General features: G+C 42.3%; 1 protein-coding gene across 1 annotated transcript in view; it reads left to right on the top strand.

Annotated features, from left to right (window-relative positions):
* The first annotated feature begins 1,866 nt into the window (after positions 1 to 1,866).
* Positions 1,867 to 23,884, top strand: part of MTA3 (metastasis associated 1 family member 3) — a 156,987-nt gene continuing 134,969 nt past the window's right edge. Inside the window, exons 1-2 of the mRNA XM_006022846.2 lie at positions 1,867 to 1,906; positions 3,093 to 3,219. Coding sequence (XP_006022908.1) covers positions 1,867 to 1,906; positions 3,093 to 3,219 — 167 coding nt within the window. The remainder of the gene's footprint in view (positions 1,907 to 3,092; positions 3,220 to 23,884) is intronic.

The raw sequence follows: 23,884 nt of genomic DNA on the forward strand, positions 1-23,884 counted from the left end.
TTTATTTTTGAAAGGTCAAATGATCCAGGAAAAATAGTTGTCAGATATGCTTGAGAAGCCAGTTAATGAATTAGGAAAATAGCTTTATGTGCACCTGGAGCAAACTATAGAGCAAGATTTCAAAATCAAAAGCAAATATCCCAGCAAGAATTAGAAAAGCAGCTGTCAGAGATTGTGGGGGGTGGGGGAGACCCATAGCCACAAGTAGAAACTCTGAAGAATGTTAGTTTCTTTCAGGCACTGGGTAACTTTTAAAATTAAATACCCAGTGTGTGTATGACATTTCTGTAGCTGTGTACTTATGAGTTCATCTATCTTTTAGGGCACATAAGTCAGACCCAGTGGAAGCTGCGTTAGTGATGATAAAAGATACGGGTGTCTAAGTTGAGTGGGATATATTTATTTCAAAGAAAAGCGTGCTGTCTAGGATTTTCTCATCTAAAGATTCAGTTCCTCTGAGAAGCAATTGAGGCTCTTGAAGGCTTTTGTTTTAGTGAAAACTATGATTGAAGGGGCAAGCCTTCTGAGAAAGTCTTGTATAACTTGTATTACAAAATGTAAAGGTTAACTTCAAAGTTAAATTGAAAACTGAACTACTCAAACATTCAACCTTTATTCCATTGTCACATTTTTTTTCATGGACAAACATCAAACAAAAACTTCACTAATGTACACACATCTGTCAATATATATTACTCTAGTTGAGGTTTTGTATTTGAGTGGTTTAGAAGAATTGGGTATACGTATATTGCAGTTGTAAGCTGGAACTGTTAGTTATCTTTCGTTTGCTGCAAGGTAAGAATGAATGCATGGGCAGTTGCACAGAATAGGCCACATGCTATAAATCCCTGTTCTTGTTTACCCCAGGTAACTTGTCTGTGCACAGCATAGCTTTAAACAAAGCATTGGGTTGTTTTGTTACCTTGCAGATTGTAGAGGAAGTAAAAGCATGCTGTGAGCAGCTTGGAGTTATAGAAACAAGACAAATGGATAAAAGACTTAAAATTGTTTTGGTATTTGAACGTCATTGTATATTTTACTGTTAAGATTTTATGCAGTAACTGAAACAAAGGGCATTGGTACATGTGCTCCAGAGTGGGGAGGGGGTGCTTTAATTAGAGTGCCTCAGAGAACTGCTCTAATTAAAGCACCCACAGCGTCATGTATTCAGTGTCCTGCAGTTCAAAACGGTGGCGGGGGCACTTGAACTAAAGCTTTTTCAATGAGTTTTAGTTCAAGCATCCCTGCCACCATTTTGAAGCCTGGGGACACTGAATAGACATGATGTGGAGTCTGCTAGAGCATGTTAATTAGCATGTTCCAGCAGACTCAGTTAATCTAGTCTCAGCTGATGCGCTAATTAGCACGCATTGGAGCAGATGTTCAGCATGTGTATAGGGTGCTCAAATACAGCAAGTGCAATTTGCCTAACCTGTATCTGTTAGACCCATTATGTATTTGAAAGCTTAACTTTTAACATTTTTACGATTTGTCATTTTTAATTACTAACTTCATAAAGAAATTTTATAACAACATTTTTTCATCTGAAAGCCACTTGAGGTTCTCTAAAGTGCTATAGGAAACCAGAGAAGCTAGTGCAACAATGAGACCTGGACCACAAGTGGAACAAAGTTAGCAATGTCTATTATTTGTCAACATATTTAATAGCAATTTTAAATTATTATTTGATTAGTGCAATGGTTCCTGTATGACATATGATCATTTGGTTTATTTAATGTTTCATGTTTGCATTGAAATAGTTTGTGTATACTTTCCAACCTAATTTGCTTTCCAGTAGGATGGAGGATCTCTCTACAAATGTAAATTTCCAAATTAACTTACTTTCTGGTACACTGTTTGCACAGCATGATTCTTGGTGGACTAAATGAAGGAAATAATTATTGTGGTAATACCATGACAGCAGCCTACCCATTATCAAGTGGCAAGTTAGCTGTGATGCTTAAGGGTGATGGAAGGGTTATGTTCTGAGCATGGCACTGTGTTGAAGCTCCAGCTATCAGAATGGAGATATCTGCAGATAAAACATCTGTAGAAGAAATTGTCTTTTAAAGTCTACACATTTTTCGTCACATGTAAGTAGGAGTGGGTGATTTCTCTGTGTGCACATCTACTTGAGAAGAGACTCTGCTTCTATGGTTATGCTGGTGTAATTGTGTTGTTTGAGCTCACCAGTGAAGATGCAGAGTATGCCAACAGAAAGAGTATTTTCTGCTGGCATAGCAATTCCACCTCTGAATGACATTGTGAAGCTGATAAAAAATACCCTTTTGTTGACATCAGAAGTTTTTCTGATAGCTATGCTGTCAAGCAATGTGAACTTTTTTTCATATGCCTAGCTGGTATAGTTATGCTGGCAAAATGGTATAGGGTAGACCTGGTTCTCTCTGTCTCAGGGTGAGAGACTAGTGAGGAACCTCCACAAGCAAATTATTTCTCTCCCTCCCATACATTTCCAAGGGGCATGTTGAGTATAATGAGGGGTGTCTTGAGTTTAAAGAGATTGAAAACCACCTGGAGGCTATAAGGGGCTGGGAACGGGCCCATAGAATAACAGTTCTGAATTTGGAGACAGTCATGATTCTGCCATGAGAACATATGTCAGAACGTATGTCAGATACATGGGTAAAAATACAGTGTCTTGTCTATCACTTTAGTGGAATAAATAACATGACTTCAATATGGATACCATGTCCTAGTGTAGTGTAGGAAACTGAGGTCAAAATTAGGAGACACCTTCAGCATGGCTTCAACCACTTATTTCTGGGGTTGGTGGAACAGTAGGTAGGATGCACTCGGTATTTGCAGGAGTGCCAGGAAAGTGCTGTAATCCATAACCCTGAAAAACTACTAGGTAAAGAAGGAAAAATGTAACTTTTAAAAGGAATTAAATACAGAATTTAAAAGACTTTTTATTCCTAGTTATTAGAATATGCAAAATGGTGACTTGTTTTGCAACAGTCAAAAAACCCTATGTACAGGTAGGTTTCCTAAAGGGTTTTAAAACTAAATTATCACCTGCAGCTGCCTTAAGTAGCAGAGTTAATTCCAACCCACCCTCTGATTTTCTGCAGAAGAAGTTGAAGAAGAGTCTGAAACTGCAAATGAACCTGATCTGACTGATAAACAGAAACATCAGTTGAAACACCGAGAACTCTTTCTTTCGCGCCAGTATGAGTCCCTTCCTGCAACACACATCAGGTAAGAAACTTTCTTCATAAGCTACAGATTGTGGGAGTACCCGGTTAATCGCACTAAAAGCTATTTGCATGCTCCCTCAGTGGACTGCAAAAGGGAGCAATTGCTGCCACTCTCAGCTGGTCTGTATTCCCACCCATTAATTCCATCATTCCTAGATTCTTCGTGGCTTTTCTTTCAAAGGAAAAAGAGTCTAACCAAGGGTCATGAACAAATGAAGCTGCGACCTGCTGATCAAAACAATAGTTGCTGCTAGAGTGCAGGGGCACTGCAATTTATATTCCTCTTCTGGGAAGTAGTTTTAATTTTTTATTTTTTTTTTGGCACTGCCAGGGTCTGCCTGTTCTACTCCAACAACAGGTAGTTCAGGGAAAAAAATCAAAGCCTTGATGGTCAGGATTGCCTATAAGACAATGCAAACATTTTAAAAATAAAATGACTTTGGGCTGTTTGTTTAAATTTAAAAGAAGCAGTGGTTGGATCTTCGTCCATCATATTCTCAGAGGTCGTTTTAAAATCTAAGCTATTTTTAAAACTTGTATCTTAGGGGTTTAAATTTGACTCATTAATGTGCTTTTACCTATCCCTCCACATATCTTAAATTCCTCTGCTGAGACAAGCTGGGTAAAACTGAGAAGACAGTTGTAGTTGATTTCCCTCTGGTAAACAATAGAGGCATGGCTGTCTTTTCCCGCTAGTGCAAGGAACTATTTGGAAGAAGTGAGAGAAAAAGATGAGTAGAATTGCCTTTTACTTCTGCTTTTGATTTTGCTTTAGTATTTGAATATTTTTTAGGCAGTGCCATTAGCCAAATTACATACGTTGCCATACCTCCCATCACTCTGCCCTTCAATACTAACAATCTAAAGTTATATGCAGTTTCAGATGGTTTAATGTGCACTGCATTTGTTTTATATTGGCTCTCAAATTTCTAGTTAGTTTTTTAAATGATGTAGCTTATTCTTTGCTTTTGTGATACCTATTTCCCTTCCATGGCTTCAGTTTACATTTTTTTCTTAACTGTGCTGTATAGTGGCACAATGAAGAGGGAGAACGATATCTTCCCTTCCCCCAGTGTGTCTTTAGGAGTCACCTTAGGCCCAGGATTGGAAACTCAGGAAATGCATTATACAAGAAAATCACAGTCACTTTGGCATTGCTATGGAACACAGATAAGGGGGTTTGCGTGTTTCTGCTGTTTTCCTAACAGGTTGGACTTCTTTTTAAGCATAACTTTATCTCTGAATTTTCTTGATTTATAATGCTTGGTTTGTTTGTGAAATAATTATAATATTGATGTATCTTTTTTTGCTCTTAAATTTTCTGAAATGTACCTTTTATCTAAATTCTGCTCTAACCATTTTTGAGACATACGTTATGCCTAATTTTTTTCCTTCTTAAAATGCAAATGATTTTTAGGAACAGATTTGGACAATTACAAGCTTTGGACCCTGATCTCAGTGATACCAAGGGTCTGTGTACAATGTTGTTTGCCTTGGATTAAGTGTAAATTTAAGTTGTAGTCAAGGTAGAGGAGTTAGCAGTAACATAAAACCAGTATAAGCAAAGGGAGAATCAGGCCCATAGAGTTTTTTATTTTTTCTGTATCTGCCTGGTCTTAGATTAATTCCTGTCTTTCTTTTACTCTCTACTTTTTAGGTTTGAACAAGTGAATATAGTTCAGTTCCCTTCGGTGAGTCAGGATCTAAGGCAGTGATTCTCAATCAGGGTGCCATGGCACCCTGGGGTGCTTTGAGTCACTTTCAGTAGTGCTGAGGAGTGCCATGTAATGTTAGCACTTCTACTCTGCTTACAGATGAAAAAAATACAAGAAGAAAAAACAGTGCTTTACTTTAAACTCCGTGCACTCCTGGGCTGAGCCCATCACATGCCCAGAAGGGGCATCACATTAATTGGACCCAGCTCACCCAACGTCTGTATGGATTGGGTGCTTTAGTAGGGTTTTTTGGGGGCTTTTATCTAACAAGCTATTAGATAAAAGTGAATCAGCTATTATATAAAAGTGCCAAAAAGCCCCACTGAAGTACCTGATCTATACAGACGTTGTGGAGCTGGGTCAAACTAATGCACTGCTTCTTCTGGTAAAGCGCATTTCCCCCCTCCCCCACCACATCTGTCAGTGCCCTTAGATGTGCAAGCATGATTCACAAGATAAACCCAAAGATTTTAAATAAGAATCCATAGTGTAAAAAATATTCTGACCTATCATTGACATTGTGGCTAAGTACATACAGTCAAAAAGCCTAAGTCTGAATCACTTCAATATTTGCAGGTTTCTTTAAGCTGTGTAGATTGAACCAGTAATGAAGTTGAACTGATGTTCACTTTTGAATCTGGAAAGGCAGCCAGATGCCTTCAGTGGGCCAGACCAGTAGCTGCGGGGTGCTAGAGCATGCCTCCCAGCCTGCTGGCCAGTGCGCACCCAAATGCAGCCGAGTGGGGCCCATCCCTGTTTGGCTGCTCAGCACATGCCCCCCAAGCTCTTGCTGTTTCCCCACAGAGGGGAGTAGTTCCTCCAGCCCAGCTAGTGCTGGGCATCAGCCCATGTGGGAGATCCCCATGCCTCACTGGGGGTTCCCCTGCTTGGGCAGGGTCCCCTGAGCTTTGCCAGAGAGGGAATTTTCCGCTCCCAGCCCTCAGCAGTCTCATACTGGCTTAGCGCCCCCTCCCCCACATATGTGTGTGTGTGGTGGGGGGGCAGTGCTTCCATCATCCCACATGGAGAGATCCTTGCGGCTCAGCAGGGGATTCTTCTACCCTGGGCAGGGTCCCCCGAAGCTTGCTACTGGTGCAGAGGGGACTTTCCCCTCTCCCATCCCTCACCATGGTTTGCTGCTGGCTTGGCCCCGCTTCCTCCAATTTGGGGCTGAGCTGGTGCCTGCATCAGTCCACATGGAGGGATCCCTGAGCCTCAGCCCAGGATGCCTTGTGCCTCCCTCCCTCTTCCTGCTCTCCCGCAGCGTGGGCAGGCTAACCTTGGCCCAAGCTGTCTGCTTCAGCTGAACAGGGCCAGCCACACCCTTAGGCTGTCACAGAGCAGAGGCAGCAAAGCATCTGTTCTGCAGCCCTGGTCCTGCCTGCACCCTGGTGGGGCGGGGGGCACTGCCCTCCTCCCCAGCCCCACCCCAGATCCCTGGTGTGCCAGGGTTCCCCCTGGGCTCACGCAACTCACTGACATACAGGTGGTGAGGGGGAGAAGCAGTCTCTCCAGCCTGGGGTGGCCCAGATCCTGTGCCTCAGTGGGATTTGCCTGGCCCTAGCCAGGGTCCCCTGATCCCTGCTGCCTGTGCAGAGAAGGAATTCCCACCTCCCACTCCCTAGCATTGTCTGTTGCTGGTTTGGCTGTGGGTAGGAGCAACTTGTCCGTTACTCCCTCCAGGCCCCCTGTGCACCTGCAGGGGCAGGGCTAAGCTGGCACTGGACTGAGCTGAAGGGTAGGAGGGAGGGGGAAATTCCTGCTCTTCAGGCAGGGATCAGGGGACCCTGCCTGAGGTGGAGAACCCCTGCTGAGGTGCTGGGATCCCCGCCATGTGGGTTGATGCTGGATGCCGGCTCGGCCCTGGGCTGGAGGAACTATTTCCACTGCACCTGTAGGGGTGGGGCTAAGTCAGTGCCAGACTCTGCTGGGGGGTAGGAAGGGCGAATGTCCCCTTTGCACTGGCAGGAGGGCTCAGGAGATCCTGTCTGGGGGTGGGGAAACCCCATTGAGGCACAGGACCTGGCTATCCCCCCGCCGCCCCTCTTCCCTCCCGTGTGTCAGTGAGTTGCATGAGCCCAAGGAGAAACCCTTGCACACCAGGGATCTGGGGCAGTCAGGGCTCGATTGGTGGGCTCTGTTGCCCTGCCTTCCTCCCCTCTTCCTGCCCCAGCAGGGTGCAGGCAGGAACAGGGCTGGGGCTGGGGCTGGGGCTGGCCCTGCTTGGCTGGAGCAGACAGTTTGGGCCAAGGCTAGTCTACCCACCTTGCAGGTGAGGGGGTGAAGGGAGGTTTTGGGGAGGCACAAAGCATCCTGGGATGCTGGGGGACTGTGAATTAACTTGAATCTGGAGGGGATCTGGGACAGAAGGTCCATAGACTGGTTTAATCTAAATCGGTTAAGTTTGATACTACATTCATCCAGGTTGATCTTAAACTGGTTTTGACCATTTTGAAACTGGTTTGTGCGCACTGAACTTCTGTTGTGTTACAGATTTAAATCAGTTTCTGATCACTTAAACCAGTTTATGTGTAATGTCTGTCCTTAGTGAAAGAGTTCTGTGCTGCAAAAGACTGGCTCTCTCATTTTTTCAGTAGTCAAAAAATGAGTGAAAACTAAGAGCTGGCATTTTCCAAGGAGTGCCTTGAGTTGACAACCACTGGTCTAGGGATCCTGAAGAGATTTACTTACGGAAGGACTAGCCATTTAGGTAGTCTGTTAAACTTAGCTTGTCTGTTAAACAAGACGTATCTTGGACTAACTCAGCCCTTTCATTCTTTCTGTGGTCCTAAACTCTAGTATGAGTCTGGTAATGTTGTGAACCTCAGGGCACTGGAAAAGGTGCAGTTATTTCTAGCTGCCTGTTGGTTTAGACTAGTTAACCATGTCCGACTATTTATTTATTAAGTGCTCAGCATGCTTTTAATACAGTGTAGGAAGATGTTTAGATATCTATCCCTTTTTCAAACTGGCTATTTTTCAGTAGCCAACTATAATTGTGTGAATGAATATGTCCTGTTTTCCCTATGTGGAATGGATTGGCTTAGATTAACTTTATACTGAAAAGAAAATTTGCTCTGTAGAATTGGGACATATGCAATGTTTTATTATGTTCCGGTAAGTTATAGATACTGTATTACAGCAGTTTTGGTCAGAGCATTGCTGATGCTGTAAATACTGTAATGAAATTTAGAAAGGTGGGAAGTAACTTAATTGTTTTTTGTTTTGTTGCTTTATTGGTAACTTGTTCCCAAGGTTTGTATAAGTTTCTCTAATAATTTTAGTCTATTCATTCACAGCATTGAAATTAGTCTTTTCTGCTATAGTTCCTATTCAAGCTCATATTTGAAGAAGGTAGTGAATACATGCGGTAACTTCTGTTGAATGTCATGGGTGTATTGTTAACTGAATAAACACTGGATTTTTCCAGTGTGCTCTTCTGTTTGTTCCTTTATGTAACACTACTCCTTTTCATTGCTTTTTTTTTGTAATGTGATGCTCCTATGCTTACTGATAACAGTGCTAACTCTGCTACAGTAATGGTTGAGAAGCCTGCATTATTTAAAGTACGGGTATCAAACTCACCTTGTGCCCTGGGCATGATCCGTCCACACCATAGGGCTTCTTGTAGGGTGCATCCAGCCTGGGCATATGGTATTGACAGCAGCTCTGGCATGGAGCACACAACTTAGTTATGGCTCCTGTTGCATGCCCGGGCAAGCTGTAGATGCTGCTGTTGCTCCTGCATGCCTCATGACTGGATGGAAGCTCTGGCACAGGACATGTGGTGGTGGTGGCAGCTCTAGCATGGGATGGCAGCAGGGCTGGTGGCCAAGGAGGTGGGCTGCAGCATTTGCTACTGGTGATGTGGCTAGAGGGTGACCAGAGCTGTCTTGCTTGCCCTTCGGCCACTAATTGCTATGTCCACTAGGGTGGAAGGGCCCCAGGTTCTGTAGCAGGCCACTCCTCTGGGCTGTGCTCTCCCCAGCTTCTGGTGGCTTGCTGGCAGCTTGGCAGGCTAGATAGATTGGCTTCCTGGGCCACATTTGATCCTTGGGCTATACATTTGACACCCTTGATTTAAAGGTTGGCTCTTTACAGTGTGCAAATATCTGCCTACTTGTAGTGAATGGAAAGAAAGGCACAGGCAGGGGGCAAGCTGCTTGACTTCTCTACATCATCTGCCCTCCAATGCCTGCCCCCTGCAGCAGTAGGGAGCACGAATTAAAGATGAATCTCCAATAATTAGATTTAATACATAGAAAGTTGTAACAAATTATACATTGTCCATGCAAATAATCTAATTATTGAAGGGATTGTCTTAAATTCAGGGTCGTCTTAGATTTGGGTAAATATGATATATTCGCTAATGACTTAAGTAGTGCTTATTGGGATGGAAAGTGGAAGATGAGCTTTAAATGTCAAGATGTCATATGTTGTGGGAAAATGGTGGGGGTGGGGGCAGAAAAAGAGCGAGATTCCAGTCTTTTTTCACATGCTGAAAGCTGCTGTAACCACCATGGAATAAAACTACCAGGCTCTTGGGACAATAGCCCATGACTGCGATTTTTCTCACTGGTCCTGTCAGTGATTAGATAGTCTGAATATTTCTGAGCACAGTCGTTACCCTTAACCTTCTGTAGCAGGGAAAGAGCAGATAAGCATAGCGAAGCATGTTGCCCAGTGAAGTGAGCCAACTTTAACCTGGTTTCTGTTCCTTGACTGAGCTACAAATCGCTCTCAGCACCTCAGCTTCCTTGTCTGTTAAAACAGTATAATTCTGTTTACCTTCTTTGTAAAATGCTTTGAGATCTACTCATGATACATTATATTTAATATCACATAGGTTTGCAGTTGAGACAGCACTATGGTTAGGTTATAAAATTACATACATGCATGTACACGTGTGGGTGTGCATCTGTATGTATGCGTGTATACGTACAGTGTTTATGTTTACTGTGCTTTCCTGTCTTGCAAAGTAAAATCTAGTTAATTCATCACTCCAAGAGGATTGTAATTCAGACTGATTATCTATGAGTGACTAATTGACTGTAGGTAACCATTTTCAACTTCTTGCGAGATGTCTTTATATTCATAGATCAAGACACAGTAAAGAATGATTTTTTTTCTTTTATAGTGAAGGAAAAGATGTATTAAAAAACATTGGGTTCAGATTGCACACAATCTGGATTCATCAAATGAAAACCATATGATTATATAGATAAAGGTTTAATGTACAGTTTTGTACTACAAAAATTCAGTGCTTGCTGTGCAAGAACTATAAGATTGTGATGCATAACAATAATCAGTCAAAAATGTTTGCGTTGCCAAAACAAAGGATAAATCTGCAAATTGGAATGTGTTGTCTTGAGCCAAAAAAAAGCTGAAGAGTATCCAATGCTTTGCTAGTTATCAGCTGGCTGGGCAAGTACTGTGGAGAGCAGAGGTCAGTACCTTTTATGCCAACTAAGTATCAGGAGCAAATTCCACTGTGATGTGTCTGTATATCTGTTTGCAAATGACTAATGCAGTTTAACACATTATGAATTAATTAGCCAAAGTGTGTTGCCTAAAAATCATTAGGACTGGTAAGGATTTAGTGCATTGACTAGTAAGATGAGCTGTCCCAGGGACTTAATTAACCAAATTTTAGTGCGTGTATAATAATGTATACCTATCACAGTTGTGTTCCAAGTGCAAACCTATGTAAAAGCTACTGCTGTCTTCTGTACTTTAGTAATGGTCTGATCGCTGAATACTAGGAAATGAAGTTAAGGTAGGCCCAGATATCGCTTTAACCCTGCCCAGCACTCCCACATCATATATATTCACTTTCTAGTGAACAATATTAAAAAAATAGGACGTTACAACTAACACAAATCTGATGTCTTGTTTTGACTAAGGCAAAATGTGTTTATGCATGCTGTGCTGAATCAGTAATACCTGCACCTGTTTACTTTTTAACACTTAACTTGCTCCCCAGAACAGCCCCACGCGTGTTACATTTTACTCTTTCTTCCCTTTAAAAACCCGTTCGCTAATGCATCCCCAGGACCATCTGACATTTTATCCATTGCTGAAACAGAGTACATTTGTTGAGGATGGAGTCTGTCCTCAGTCCTTACAATCCCCGTGGTAAGATGATGCATGGGGTATTGCTTTCTGTTAGAGCTTTCAGAGCTTCATACTGAAAGTGGACATACTTGATTCCATGAGGCTCATGTGCACCTCTCTCCCTTTATTCGCAGAAGGGGGTGGCGCAGACATTCATGGGGGAATGTCCTTCTGGTCTCCAGTTAGAACTGCAGCTCTGCCACACTTCTATAAATAATTTTCAGAATTATTTTTTTTTTGGTGGCGGGGGGAGAGAAATTGTTAGTGTTTTATAGCTTCTGTGATGGAAAGTTTCAAATGGATGAATATATGTAGAAAAGTTGTCAAGTTAGTTATCTTCTATAACTAATGTGGAGGAGGACGTGCCACTTTTTTATATTTGTTTTCCCTTTAATGGTCCCAGGAATTGAGAGGGAATCTGGGAATTCTGTGTATGTTAAAGTTTCCCTAGCGGATTGTATTAATCTCTCAGACCAGTTATAATTGCTTTTTAAGCCAAAGTATTTTAGAAGGTTGTAAAGTGATATTTTTAGGGAACTTTTGTTATTGTTGTCAACTTATACAACACTGTGCATAATGCCTTTTCATTTAGCTTTTGTTTGTTCTGTACTTCGTAATAAGTGTCTAGTTTAGTTATAGTGATTTGCTGTAATGTTTATCTGGCTTGCATACTTTCTGTCTGTAGCTAGCAAAGCTAAAATAAAGTTTGCCTCTTCTGAGTTGTCTAGTACAACAATTAAAAAAATAATTTTATGAGCCATAATGTAGCAAGAATTGTGTGGAGCCGAATAGTCTGCATGTGGTTTGGGAACAGAGAAATGTGTTTATGATTTTTTTTTAAGAGCATTCATAAGACCAAAATTTCAATCAAACAGTTTGCCAGCCTGAATTTAATGAAGTATCTTTATTGCAAAATTTTTGTTAATTGTTTGATCAATGTAGTTGTGTGTATTTTGTGTGGGAAAATCAATTTTGATGGAATAGCAGTAATGATTATTTTCTTAATCGCAGCTATGACAAATAACCAAGACAGTATTGAAAAGAGATCAGGCAAGTTTGAGATACCAGTTGAAGGGTTTGAATGGAAGTTTTTTAAACTTACCCCATTTAGGACTGAAAACAAGCTGTTTTTTCTTGCTTTGTCCCAAATATTAGAATTTCATAAATTATAAAACCATGAAATTATTATGATGTTTTTTCTTATGCATAATACAGGCCATAGAAGTGACGGTAGTGATTCTTGGATAAATCCCAGCAATTTATGGTTGACTGGGAACCTGTCTTTTAAGCCATCCAATCTTAATTGAAAGTCTCCAAAATATGGAAAATTAACCATATCCCTTTGTAATCCATTCCAGTGGTTATTTACACTAATTCAGTCTCTGGGGGTTATAAAGAATTATGGGATTTCAGTCAGCAAGTATCTTTCTTCTGTATAATGGGGATCACTGCAAGGGAACTGTTGCATGTTCTTGTTCCACCTCATACTAGCTAAAAGTCATTGCTCCTGGAAAATTGCTTGAATGCTGGACTGATGCTGTGGAGTCACTATAGCTTTCAAGTATTATGCAGTTCCTATATAATTTTTTTCTGGTTGTTTGCATGCAACTGATATATAACCATTCATTCATCTTAAAACGGTCATTCTCAACCAGGGTGATGTAAGATTCTTTAAAGGGTGATGCAGGGTGCCACATACGAATCACTAGATCAACCCGTAGATTTGAAATAGGAATCTATAGCGTCAGAAAACATTCGGACTGCTTGGGGTCTTTCTGAGTTCTTTGCAACACAAGAATTGCTATATTCTTTTTCTGTAATATAAAAGCAAGTGAAAGCTAAGAGTTGGCATTTTCTGTGGGGTGCCTTGAGTCTAAAAAGACTGAGAACTATTGCCTTTAAAGATAAGGTGAAGCTTTTGTGCTGGTGAAATGCATTGGTTTAACCTTGAATTAATTCCTCCATTAACCTACAGTAGAGCAGTAGACTTCCTGCATGTATGGACCTCAACCTTGTTGTTGAGGTAGCAAGAATTGGGGGGGAAGGGTCTTCTCTTAGTAAGAGGGAGTATTTAGTCTCCAGTCTTTGTTCTCTGAAGAGTTTTATAGATGTACATATTCTACCTACATACACATACTTTGCTCTCACTGTATATCTCTAAAATTTAACTTGGTGTGATGTGAAACATCCTCTACTCCAGTGACCTATGAACACTAGGATATATTAGATCTTAACTTTTATTACAAACTGCATGGCAAAACCAGTTATACTCTTTTTTTGTGTGTGTGTGTGTGGTAATTTTCATCTTCTAATGTTGCCTTGCCTTCTGTCTCCATTGTGCTCAGTATTGCACATTGTGGTTCCTCACTTGCCTCAGGAATTGTGCTTGTAAACACAATGTGCCTTGCTTTTTAAGACTTACTGTCTTCTGGCTTTTGGGTAGACTAAAATAACTGGTTAGTGCCATTCTGTATGCGCATCAGACAGTGCCTCATATCTATAACTTAGCATATACAAACATATGGAAGCTATACATTACACACAGCTATGTGATAAACTTTAGAAATATCATAAATTATGCTCTCATAAATGTCTGACTTTTATTTTCTTGCTCAGTAATTCATCACCTCAGGATTTATTCTTCTATCTGGAACCCCATAATTTCTTCTAACAATCATTTTGCAAGGTCCTGTTATTCCTAAATGGAAGAGGAAGTGGAATTCCCTCCTGCTAAGAAGAAAAATTTTGACCTGATGTTCAATCTGGGCAGCTATAGCTGGCATTTTGCTTCCCTTGTGTTATCTTGTGCTTCCCAGTTTTGGCACTTGCATCAAGGTGTGAAAAGGTCCAGCATCTAAAGTTTAAAACGATGACTTTTTTTTTAGACAGAAAAGTATTGTAACTCATCTGAGCTATAGCAGCCTGTCCTGACTTGTTTACAACGGTCAGCTTCAGTTTTTGTGTAGGGTGTATTCCAGTGGTCAATTATTTCAGCTGGAAAGCTGCTTAACAAGTTTTGGTGAGCTGTCAAGGGCTGCAGGGGTAGCTCCCTCCTTGACCGCCCCCTGGTTGCCCTCTTGGGACCAGATGTCCCGCCCCTAACACCTGACCTTGGCCACCAGAAGTCCTTCCCTTTGCCCTAGAAGTACTCCTTTTGGGGGAAGGAGGTTGCCATCTTCAAACCAGAAAAGAAACAAATCATATACTTAAAACATCAAACAACTACTATAACTTATTTTAATTTTATTTAAATGTTTTCCCCTGATTTATGTGTGTTTGTGTAGTTTATCTAGAGGCAATTGCATAATAGCTCAAAATACACTGTTACTCTTGTATATTGTGTATGGGGAGGGTAAGGGAGTGTATGCAGGGGTTGTGTGGTTGGGGAGTGGGTTTGAGGGTGTGGGGAGGTGGGTGGGGGCGTGGAGTGTGGGGTGAGGGTATAGGCTGCATTTTGCCCTCCATGGTATATTCTCTTGGCTGGGTCTATAACTTTTAGAGCAAATGAGCAATGGCACAGCTGAGAATTTCATCTGTGGTTAAATACAAGAAGAATCTGAAAAAAAGTTTAAAAAATGTTCTGAGTTATTGCATTTTTTTTTCCTTTAAAACATATGCATAAGGTTTGATGTAGACCAGTGGTCTCCAACCTTTTTATGGTGAAGATCACTTTTTGTAAGTAAAGGGCACCCCAGGATCTCTCCCCCTGTGCCTCCTCCTTGCCCCTACCGCCTCCTGGACAAGTTGTCTGGGCTCTGACCCCATTCTCCCAGCCCAGCCCAGGCGGCAGGAGGTGTGGCTCAGCCCAGCCACATGCGTCCTGCTGCTCCTGATCGTGGAGCCTCTGATAGACTGAGAGAGACTGTCAGAGGCTCCACAATCTACCAGTCGAATGAGATCGACTGGTTGGTGACCACGGGTGTAAACTGTTTTTTGGGGGGGGTTTATTGGCATTTACTTGGGATCATCTGCATTATTTAGTAGTGGTATGATCTTCCACATCTCTTGCTAACATGTCTGGTACCTTATTCCTTATGTTTTATTTATGTAAATGTGCATTGTTGCTCCATTATTGAATGGTAGCAATGTTAGGTTTTTGGATTGGGTGGGTGTGTCATTGTAGGAGAGGTCATGCAGAAGGTAAGGCAGGATGTCACTTCAGAGCCTAAGATAGGTGAAGATCTTGGCTTTCGCTGTCCACAACATGATTTGAGTTCCCCACAGTGGTTCATCTGGGCATGTTTTTAGGATTCTGAAATCTATTTTTCATTATGCCTGAGGTATGGGGTGTGTAACCTGTATCCAAGTGACAGTTATACTGCAAGTTTCATTGCCTTGGGGGAATCCAATTTTTATTAAGCCAAAAGGGGAATGAACTCTGAAAATATTTAAGTTTACTTGTTCATGTGTAGAATACATCTACATCACACTAGGAAACTCATGTGGAAGGGAATGGTATGCTGGAAGTAAATGTTACCTTTTCCACTTTTATGATTTGATACTGTGTGTTAGGTTTCTTATTAATTTCTTGCTGTAATTTTTGTTTGTGTACCTGCTGTCCCATGAGATCCTAGTTAAAATAAGATTTGCATCTCATTGGCTGTTTTACTCACGCATTTAAAAAAAAGAAGTAGCTTGCAAGAATAATAGGACAGGAGTTAACTGGACAAGACATAGTTGTAAAAGTAGAGGACTTTACTGAAACAGTAAAGGCTTTAAAAGGCCAAAGTTGTTACTGTTTTAATTAAATCAAGCATTTTTTTTTTAATTTTAAGAAGTTAGTTTTCTTTAATTTTTTATTTTTATTTTTTGCCCCCCCCCCCCCACACACACATTGTGATGTTGGCAAAATGCAGGGCCATTGTTCTCCTTTAATTTTCCATAGCATATATAACTTAGGGTACACTTTTGAAGTTACTTTTGCTATGAAGACCTAAAAAATATGTTTATAGCTTGTCAATGTAAAATAGAAGAATAGTGACTAGAAATTTACTTTTATTGATTGGGAAGCTCTCCTTTTTTCATTTAAGAATAAGATTTACATACAGTTTCTGGAAGCAAAATTAAGTCCCTGAATTCCTCTGGGTTGATTAAGAGATTAGAAGTCAGGCAAGGCTAACAAATTAGATTTGAAATTAAGGTTTCTTAAGCTCTGTATGGCTAATAATTTGTTATGTACCTTAAGCAGACCTCTCAGTTGAAATTCATCAAATCAGTGGTGCTGTGTAGTTTAAGGTTACAACTAGACAAAGGCAAAGGGGAGTTTCACATCTAACTAGTGTTTCATTAACATGGGCCAAAGGGAGAGAAATCTTAGACTGTTCTTTTGTTGTGTATTGGTAGGTAATTCCATTCAAATCCTATTCCTGATCAGAAAAGAAAAGCAGCTGGATCACAGTGTTTTAATTTCAAGTAGAACGAGGAATTTGTATAACCCAAAAGTATATTTGCAGTACAGTTTCATTATAGTTTCATTGTGTAATTTAACTTGCCATAGGTATACACAGAGTTCTCTTCTTACAGTTATAGAGGAAAAAAATAATAGAAAATTAGATGGAAGAACTATGCATACAGTTGCTGTTTTTATGCAATAATCAAGTTTTTCATTTAGTTTAGGTAGTGCATATCCTTTTTTAAAGATTCTTTTCCACGAATTGTTAAACATATTAGAAATTCGTACAAAAGTGTACAAAACAAGTTTAAGCAACTGTTGTTCAGCTGGGGTAATACAAAGGATACATTTTATATTTAATCATTGGTAAAAGCAGTATCTCCTGTATTGTGTTCACTTATCAATTGACTCAGTCTCATTATAGTGATAGTTAACTGCATTTATCCAAAGATCTGAAAACACTAATGAATTAAACTTAGAAAGGAAGCAGAGTATTATTTTTACATATGGAAAAACTACAGCAAGCCCTGTCTACAGCGTCATAATTAATTAGTGGGACGTCTGAAAACAGAATTTTCCTCTTCTGACGTTGATTTCTGTCACCTAACTTTAAAACACATCTCCTTCCCATCTCCACTATTTTAAATATCAATTGTGTAGTGAGTGGCTAGATTAACTGTAAGATTATGGATGTGCATACATTTTAGAGCTCTTTCTAAAGAGGAATGTATCAAAAGAAGAAGCTCGAGAGAGTCCAAAGGAGGGCCACGCACATGATTAGAGGCCTACAGGCTAGGTCATACGAGGAGAGGCTGAAAGACTTGCAACTGTTCAGCCCGGAGAAGGGAAGACTCGGAGGGGATTTGGTGGCAGCCTATAAGTATATCAAGGGTGTACATCAGGGCCTGGGGGAGCATTTGTTCACCAAGGCCCCTCAGCAGAAGACAAGAAATAATAGGCACAAGCTGATTGTCTAGCCTGAAGTGATCCTCATAAGGAAAAACTTCTTTACAAGTCGGGTGCTGAGGGTTTGGAACAGGCTCCCCACAGAGGTGGTACAGTCACCCACCCTAGCGACCTTTAGGAAGTGTCTTGATGCCCATCTTGCTGGTGTCATCGGATCCCAGCAGTCTTTCCTGCCCAAGTGCAGGGGGGCTTGACCCGATGATCTATAAAGTCCCTTCCAGCCCCTAACAACTATGAAATGATGAAACCGTGAAAAGGAAGGCAACTGATATTCTAACAGTCACACCTGGACAAAGTGGGAGTGAAACGAATGTAGCCAAACTTCTCCAACTTTAACCCTGGATGGAGCTGTGTTTAAACTGGAATTCTTTTGCTAGGGTTGTCCACACACAGCTGCTGCAGAGTCTGGAGCAAAATTCCTTCTCCCATTTTGAAATGGCTCCAAACGTATGTATGCACATACCCTGAGCTTTTAAGTTCAAGGAGGAAAAGATGGAGACAAACTGAAAGCATTTTTCTCTACACAATGAAGGTTTCAAATATGTACAAGAAGAGGCTAAAAGACCTGGACCTGTATTGAAAAAAGAAAGTTGAAGGGGATACATCTGTAAACATAAGAGTAAACACTGCGGTGGGGAAGGAGGGGAGGGAAGAAAGGAAGAGAGAGAGGAGTTCTTTAAGAGTAGAGACTGTTTCTCTAGGCTAAGTACAGACAGTCAAAAAGCCTAAGGCTGAATCGATTCAATCTTCACAGGTTAGTCTAAGATGCTTAGATTGAACTGATAAGCAAGTGAATAGACATTCACTTTTGATTCAGGAAATGCACCCACATGCATGCAGTGGACCAGGCCAGAAGCTGGGGGTGGGAGGGTACTAGAGCATACCTCCCTCCTTGGCTGGACCAGACAGCTTGGGCCAAGGCTAGCCCCGGGGGAGGTACAAAGCACCCTAGGATGCTGACAGACTGTGAATTAACTTGTATCTGGAGGTGATCTTGGACAGAAGTTCAATAAACCAATTTAATTTAAATCAGTTAAGCCTGATACTATATCTATCCAGGTTTATCTTAAACCAGTTTTGGCCATTTTGAAAGCAGTTTATGTGCACTGAACTTCTGTTGTGTTGCAGGTTTGAATCAGTTCCCGATCACTTATACCGGTTTATTTGTAACTTCTGTCCTTATGCCTGATTATCCTAGTGATTTTCCTCCGCTCCTGTTCCACTTTGATTTTATGTTATTAGGGTTACCATATTTCCAGTACCAAAAAAGAGGACACCTCTGGGCAGAAAGGGAGAGGAGGGAGGGAGGGGACAGTGATATGCCCGTGCCCTGCCTCTGCCCTTCGCTCCCAAGGCCCTGCAACCCAGCACTGCCAGTGCCCTGCATTCCCGACCCGCAACCTCCTGCCCTCCACCCCCAGCCCTGCTGGTGCCCTGGACTCTTGACCCGCAGCCCCCTGCTCCCCTAGCTCTGCTGGTGCCCTTCGCTCATAGGCAGCAGAAGGAGGGGCCTAACAGGGCTTAGCCCCCCCAGATATGGGGCAGCAGCAAGGCTGCAAGGCAACCTGGCCATGGGCTTCCTGTGGCTGCAAAATGGATGGGGAAGGAGTGGAGCTGGGGCTGGGGGAGCGGCAGGTGCTGCACGGCTGGGGCAGGGTGGGGCATGGGACTGCACTGGGGGGTGTGGCTCCTGCTGCTACACGCACCCTGGCATGGCATGGGGGGGGTGTGCCCCCAGATCTGCGTGGGGGAGGGCAGGCTGCCACTGCCAGCTGGGGCCAGGACAGCGCTGGGCTCTTCACAGTGGGGGGCTGTGGTGGGCTGTGCTGTGCTGTGCTCAGGGCAGGCAGGGGTGGGGCTGCAGCCACCCCAAAATTTGTCATAGCCCCCCAACCCTCCCTCCTAGTGCCGCTACCTCCTGCCCCAAATGCAGCATAGCCCAGCCTTTGGCCCCAGCTCTCAGCGGCAGCCCACCCCACCCCACCCCACCCCACACAGATCCAGGGGTGCGCATCTTCCATACTCTCCAAGGGTGCGTGTAGTGGTGGGAGCTGTTCCCCCTCCCAGTGCTGGGTGCCCCCCAGACAAACTGCTTGTGACTCCATCCCACGCCCCTCCCCGGGTGTGCAGGGCTGCCCCAGCCCAGCCCCACTCCCTCCCCACCATGGCCCTTTCCCCTCCCCCTGCCCCTTCACCACAGATTTACCTGCTGCAAGGGTGCGCATGTGCTCAGCCCCTCCAATAATTTTTTCTCCCTCTGCCTATGCACCCCTAGCCCTGCTGTCCACACAATGTGCATGAGCACACACACAATCTGTCTCTCTTACCTGGGAGTTTGCTGGGGCCTGCACACAGACCATGTGATCCCTGACAGCCAATCACCTTGCCCGCTGCTCCTAGCACCAAGCAGCCAGCCTGGGAAAGCGGAGGCAAAGGAAAAACCCAGACATTTGCTCACATTTCAAAAACCTGCCCAGACATGAGAGCAGGGGTCCAAAAGAGGACATGTCCGGGAAAACGTGGATGTATGGCAACCCTAGGTACTTGAACATGCATGACCAAATAGTGCATACTATAAGAGTCTTAGCAGTGGTGTATGAAATGGCTCTATTATTTCCTAGGATTCCCCAGAGTTTTCAGGGCAGGTAAACTGCCTAGTTTTAAGGTGAAGCTTGCTACATTTTTAAAAATTAACATGGCATGCTTTACATGAGAGCAGGGGATTGGATTTGGGGAGGTCACTTTTTGTCCTGTGTTCCTGTAATTTTATATGAATGCCAAAAGTGTCTTGTGCAAATCTCGTCCATGAACCACAGGGTCTACATGACAGCAGCTGCCCTTATTTTGAGGGGATTGAAGTAGTTTTTCATAGCTAATGGGCATGTACAACTCTATAGGTTGGGCTTACCTCCTGGATACACTCCAAGATGCTGTGTTTTTGTGGAGGGATTTTTAAATCAGTCACATTTTCCCTTAAGAGGGATCCTGCTGATCTGAACAGACTAGAAAACCTTTGTATTCCTTTCCCTGCCTCTTTTTCCTCTTGAGCATTCTTTGGTATTGGGTTATTGTCTCATCTGGGCTAGGGACAGAAGTTGCACATAAACTGGTTTAAGTGATCAGAAACTAGTTTAAACCTGTTCACTGCACACAAACCAGTTTAAAAAATGGCTGAAACTGGTTTAAGATAAACCTGATTGAATGTATTATCAGCCTTAACTGATTTGGATCAAACCGGTTTATGAAACTTCTGTCCCAGACCCCTTCCTGGTTAAGTTCAAGCATCCCGGCACACTTCACAGCCCTGGGCTGTGCTGGGCTGTGCTGTCTATTCCAGCTGAGAAGGGTTGGGGGGGTGGGAAGCAGGGACTGCTTTCCCTCCCTCTGCCCCCCCCTCGAGGCAAACCCTAGTTGGGGTCTGGGGCCAAGGGTGGTTAAGCCGCCCAAATACAGAGCTACCGTACCCTGCTAAACTTACTGCTGGCTGTGACTGTGGACTTACAAATCCCAGAAGTACCTGAAAGCAGGAAGAGAAAGTGATGAGCAACCGTGCAGAGTCCTGCTGCTATGATTCTGGACTGCAAATCCCAGAGACCTCAGGGGCAACAGGATGAAGAAGCAAACACACAGCCTATGCTGGCTATGTGCTTGAGAGCTGTTCTCTAGCGCCCCCGTGTTTCTGACCTGAGCCACTGCAGGTATGTGGCTACATTTCCTGAATCAAAAGTAAATATCTGTCCAGTTGTTTCTCAGTTTAATCTCTGCAGCTTCGAGTAACCTATAAAGACTGAATCATTTCAGCCTCAAGATTTTTGATGTCTGTACTTAGCCTTAGGGTTCCAGATCCTTCTCCTGGACTTCACTTCTCCTTGTCAGTCTTCTTCTGTAGCATATGGAGTCTTCTCTCTGACCTATATAGCTAGCTTCTTGCAACTTTAGCTGACTTGCAGTTAGGTTTTTCTTCTCCTCCTTGCCCTTTTAGTTTTCCTCTCAGTTTCTGTTTTTTAAAGGCCTGCAATATCCTGTGTTTCTTTATTGTTCTTCTCAGAATTTTCCCTTACTCTAAAACTAGCTCTTTTCATTTTCCCCAGAATAACTGGAATCTTCAAGCTCTGGCATCTTTTTTAGTATGCTTGTTGTCCTGGTAGACACAGTCATTTAAATATTAATGACCTCTTTTGTTAATGCTGCAGCTTCTTTCAGAAAGGGAGTGTATACTGTGTGAGGTGGCCCATCGAGTCCATTGAGGATTAAAGGCTTGTCTGCAGAAATTGTTGTTCCTGAAAACTCTCTCTCTTATTCTGGAACAAGCATTCCAGAGTGCAAGTGTCCACTCATGGAGTTGTTCAGAAATAGGTGTTGTGCTCTCAGTTCACACCTCTGCATTGCTCCTGTTAACTTTTTAGCATAGCAAGCCCTATAGAAATCATAAAATGGATCTGAAATTACAACCTATACACAAACTATGGAAGAATGAAATTAATCATTAACAGAAATCAGTAGTGTTGTACTTGCTTATATCAATAATTACATTTTGCATGTATAACTTGCTGTATGTAGAATGCTCACCATAAAGTTGAACACTGCAGTTCTTTCTAATTTTTTAACATGAATAATAAATCAGAAAATAGCCTTTTTTGATGATTTTCTTTGTTATATTATTTTTCATTTGGAATCTCTGTGCTTGACAATTTTGTCCTTGGTTTTAACAGAGGAAACTAACATGAACAGTAATTCTGAGATTTGAGCCAAATTGTAGTATACAGTAAGTACTGGAAAGATACAAAAGGAATTTGGTTAAACAAGTCTTCGTCTTTATTTCTTAATTTCATTCCTTTTCTGTGTTTTCAAAGTTAAAATGAATCTAGACCATTATCTGAGGATTTGAACTGCCCTGTGTTTCCCTTTACTCAGCAGTACCTGCTGTGCTGTATCTCCTGGGGTCTGCTTCATTAAAGTCAGGAGGTGTTCAGTGATTTCAGCTAAGTACTGAGCTAAAATAGATTAAGTGGCCTTGATCATACAAAGCCTGGCCTTGCATTTTAAAAAATCAATGCGAGCAGCATCAGACATAGAGAGAGAAGAAACTTTGGTTGGAGAGGGAGTATGGAAAAACATTTAGGGGCATGGCTCAAATTGTAAAGCAGGGTTGTGATTGTTTTCCAGCAGTCATGTGTGTACTGCTTGTATTTTGTAGGTTAAAGAATAACTGCAGTGAGGACAGAGAGAAATGCACAACCTTGAACCTTGAGAGAGCACAATGCAAATTTTATTAGAAAAATAAAAAATTAGGTTTTAGTCCCTTTTAAATTATCAGTTACCAAACGTTTGTTAAATGTAACTGTACCCATATAATGGCCAGTTTCATTAAAATATCTTGTCTCTGTGCTTGTCACCTTTTCCCCCTCTTGCATCCATTTATTCAGACTTCCTACTGTGTTGTAAAGATTTTTCCAAGGGTCTTGCGAATATTGCTTATTCAGTTTGACCGATGAGGGAGGAAACCAGGTGCTCTGTATCACTAGTTTAGCTGCCTAAAAGTGGGGGACAGGATTAGGTCACAAATTTCAGGAGGTAATTAATGAATCAGAAATGTTTCAGTTTCATTAATCATGTTTTTGGCCAAGAAGATGTTAGTTAGGTTTCAAAATCTATATTATAGTAGACAGCTTCTTTAGCTAGTTGACGAAAAATTAGTGACAAGTATTCCTACAGGACTGATGTGAGGTCAGGGAACTCAAGTAATGAAGAGACGTGTTGTTTGGGTAAGAGCCAATTTGAGGGGTCTTCTGGTTGAATGTATTGTTCTGCCACTGTAAATCCAAAGGATGAGGAGGAATTTCTGTTATGACTTGTCTATAGTAGGACGCCTCCACCAGTATAGCTATGGAGGATAGCTGTGCACAGCTGTGGTGGCAGATGCTGTGCATAGCTATGCTGGAAGAAGCTCTCAAAGGAAATGCAACATGAAGAGCAGAAGGAGTTTTTCTATCAGTGTAGGAACACCACTTCCCCAAGTTATATTAGCTAATCCAGCAAGGTGTCTGTGAGTGTGCGTGCATGTGCACACTTTTTTTCCCTAAGCCTTTTATCCAATGTAGCTATGCCACAAAACTTTGAAACGCAGATCATATATTACTATTAAATCTGAAGTCGGGCAGAAAGCAGAGTAGAGATGCACCTTATAGATTGACTGTTGTATAGGGTAAACTGCTAGTGGTTACCCTAGGCCATGTACAGACATTCGAAAAGCCAGAGGAGAATGGATCTTAATTGGGCGTTTTCTCTAAGTGGCCTAGTTTAGACTGGGAGTAAACGGTGTACATGTTTACCCTTTTGGGGGGTGGCAGGACTGCTCCAGCATGCTGTGTGGGCTCCCTATCTGCCAGAGACTTCTGAGCACCTGGGCCACCCCAGAATGGCTGCTGGGCATGGGCAAGTATGCACCCAACCCTCTGCCATGTCACTGTGGACTCTTT

This window comes from Alligator sinensis, unplaced genomic scaffold (genome assembly GCF_000455745.1).
Source record: "Alligator sinensis unplaced genomic scaffold, ASM45574v1 scaffold377_1, whole genome shotgun sequence".
Classification (NCBI taxonomy): domain Eukaryota; kingdom Metazoa; phylum Chordata; order Crocodylia; family Alligatoridae; genus Alligator; species Alligator sinensis.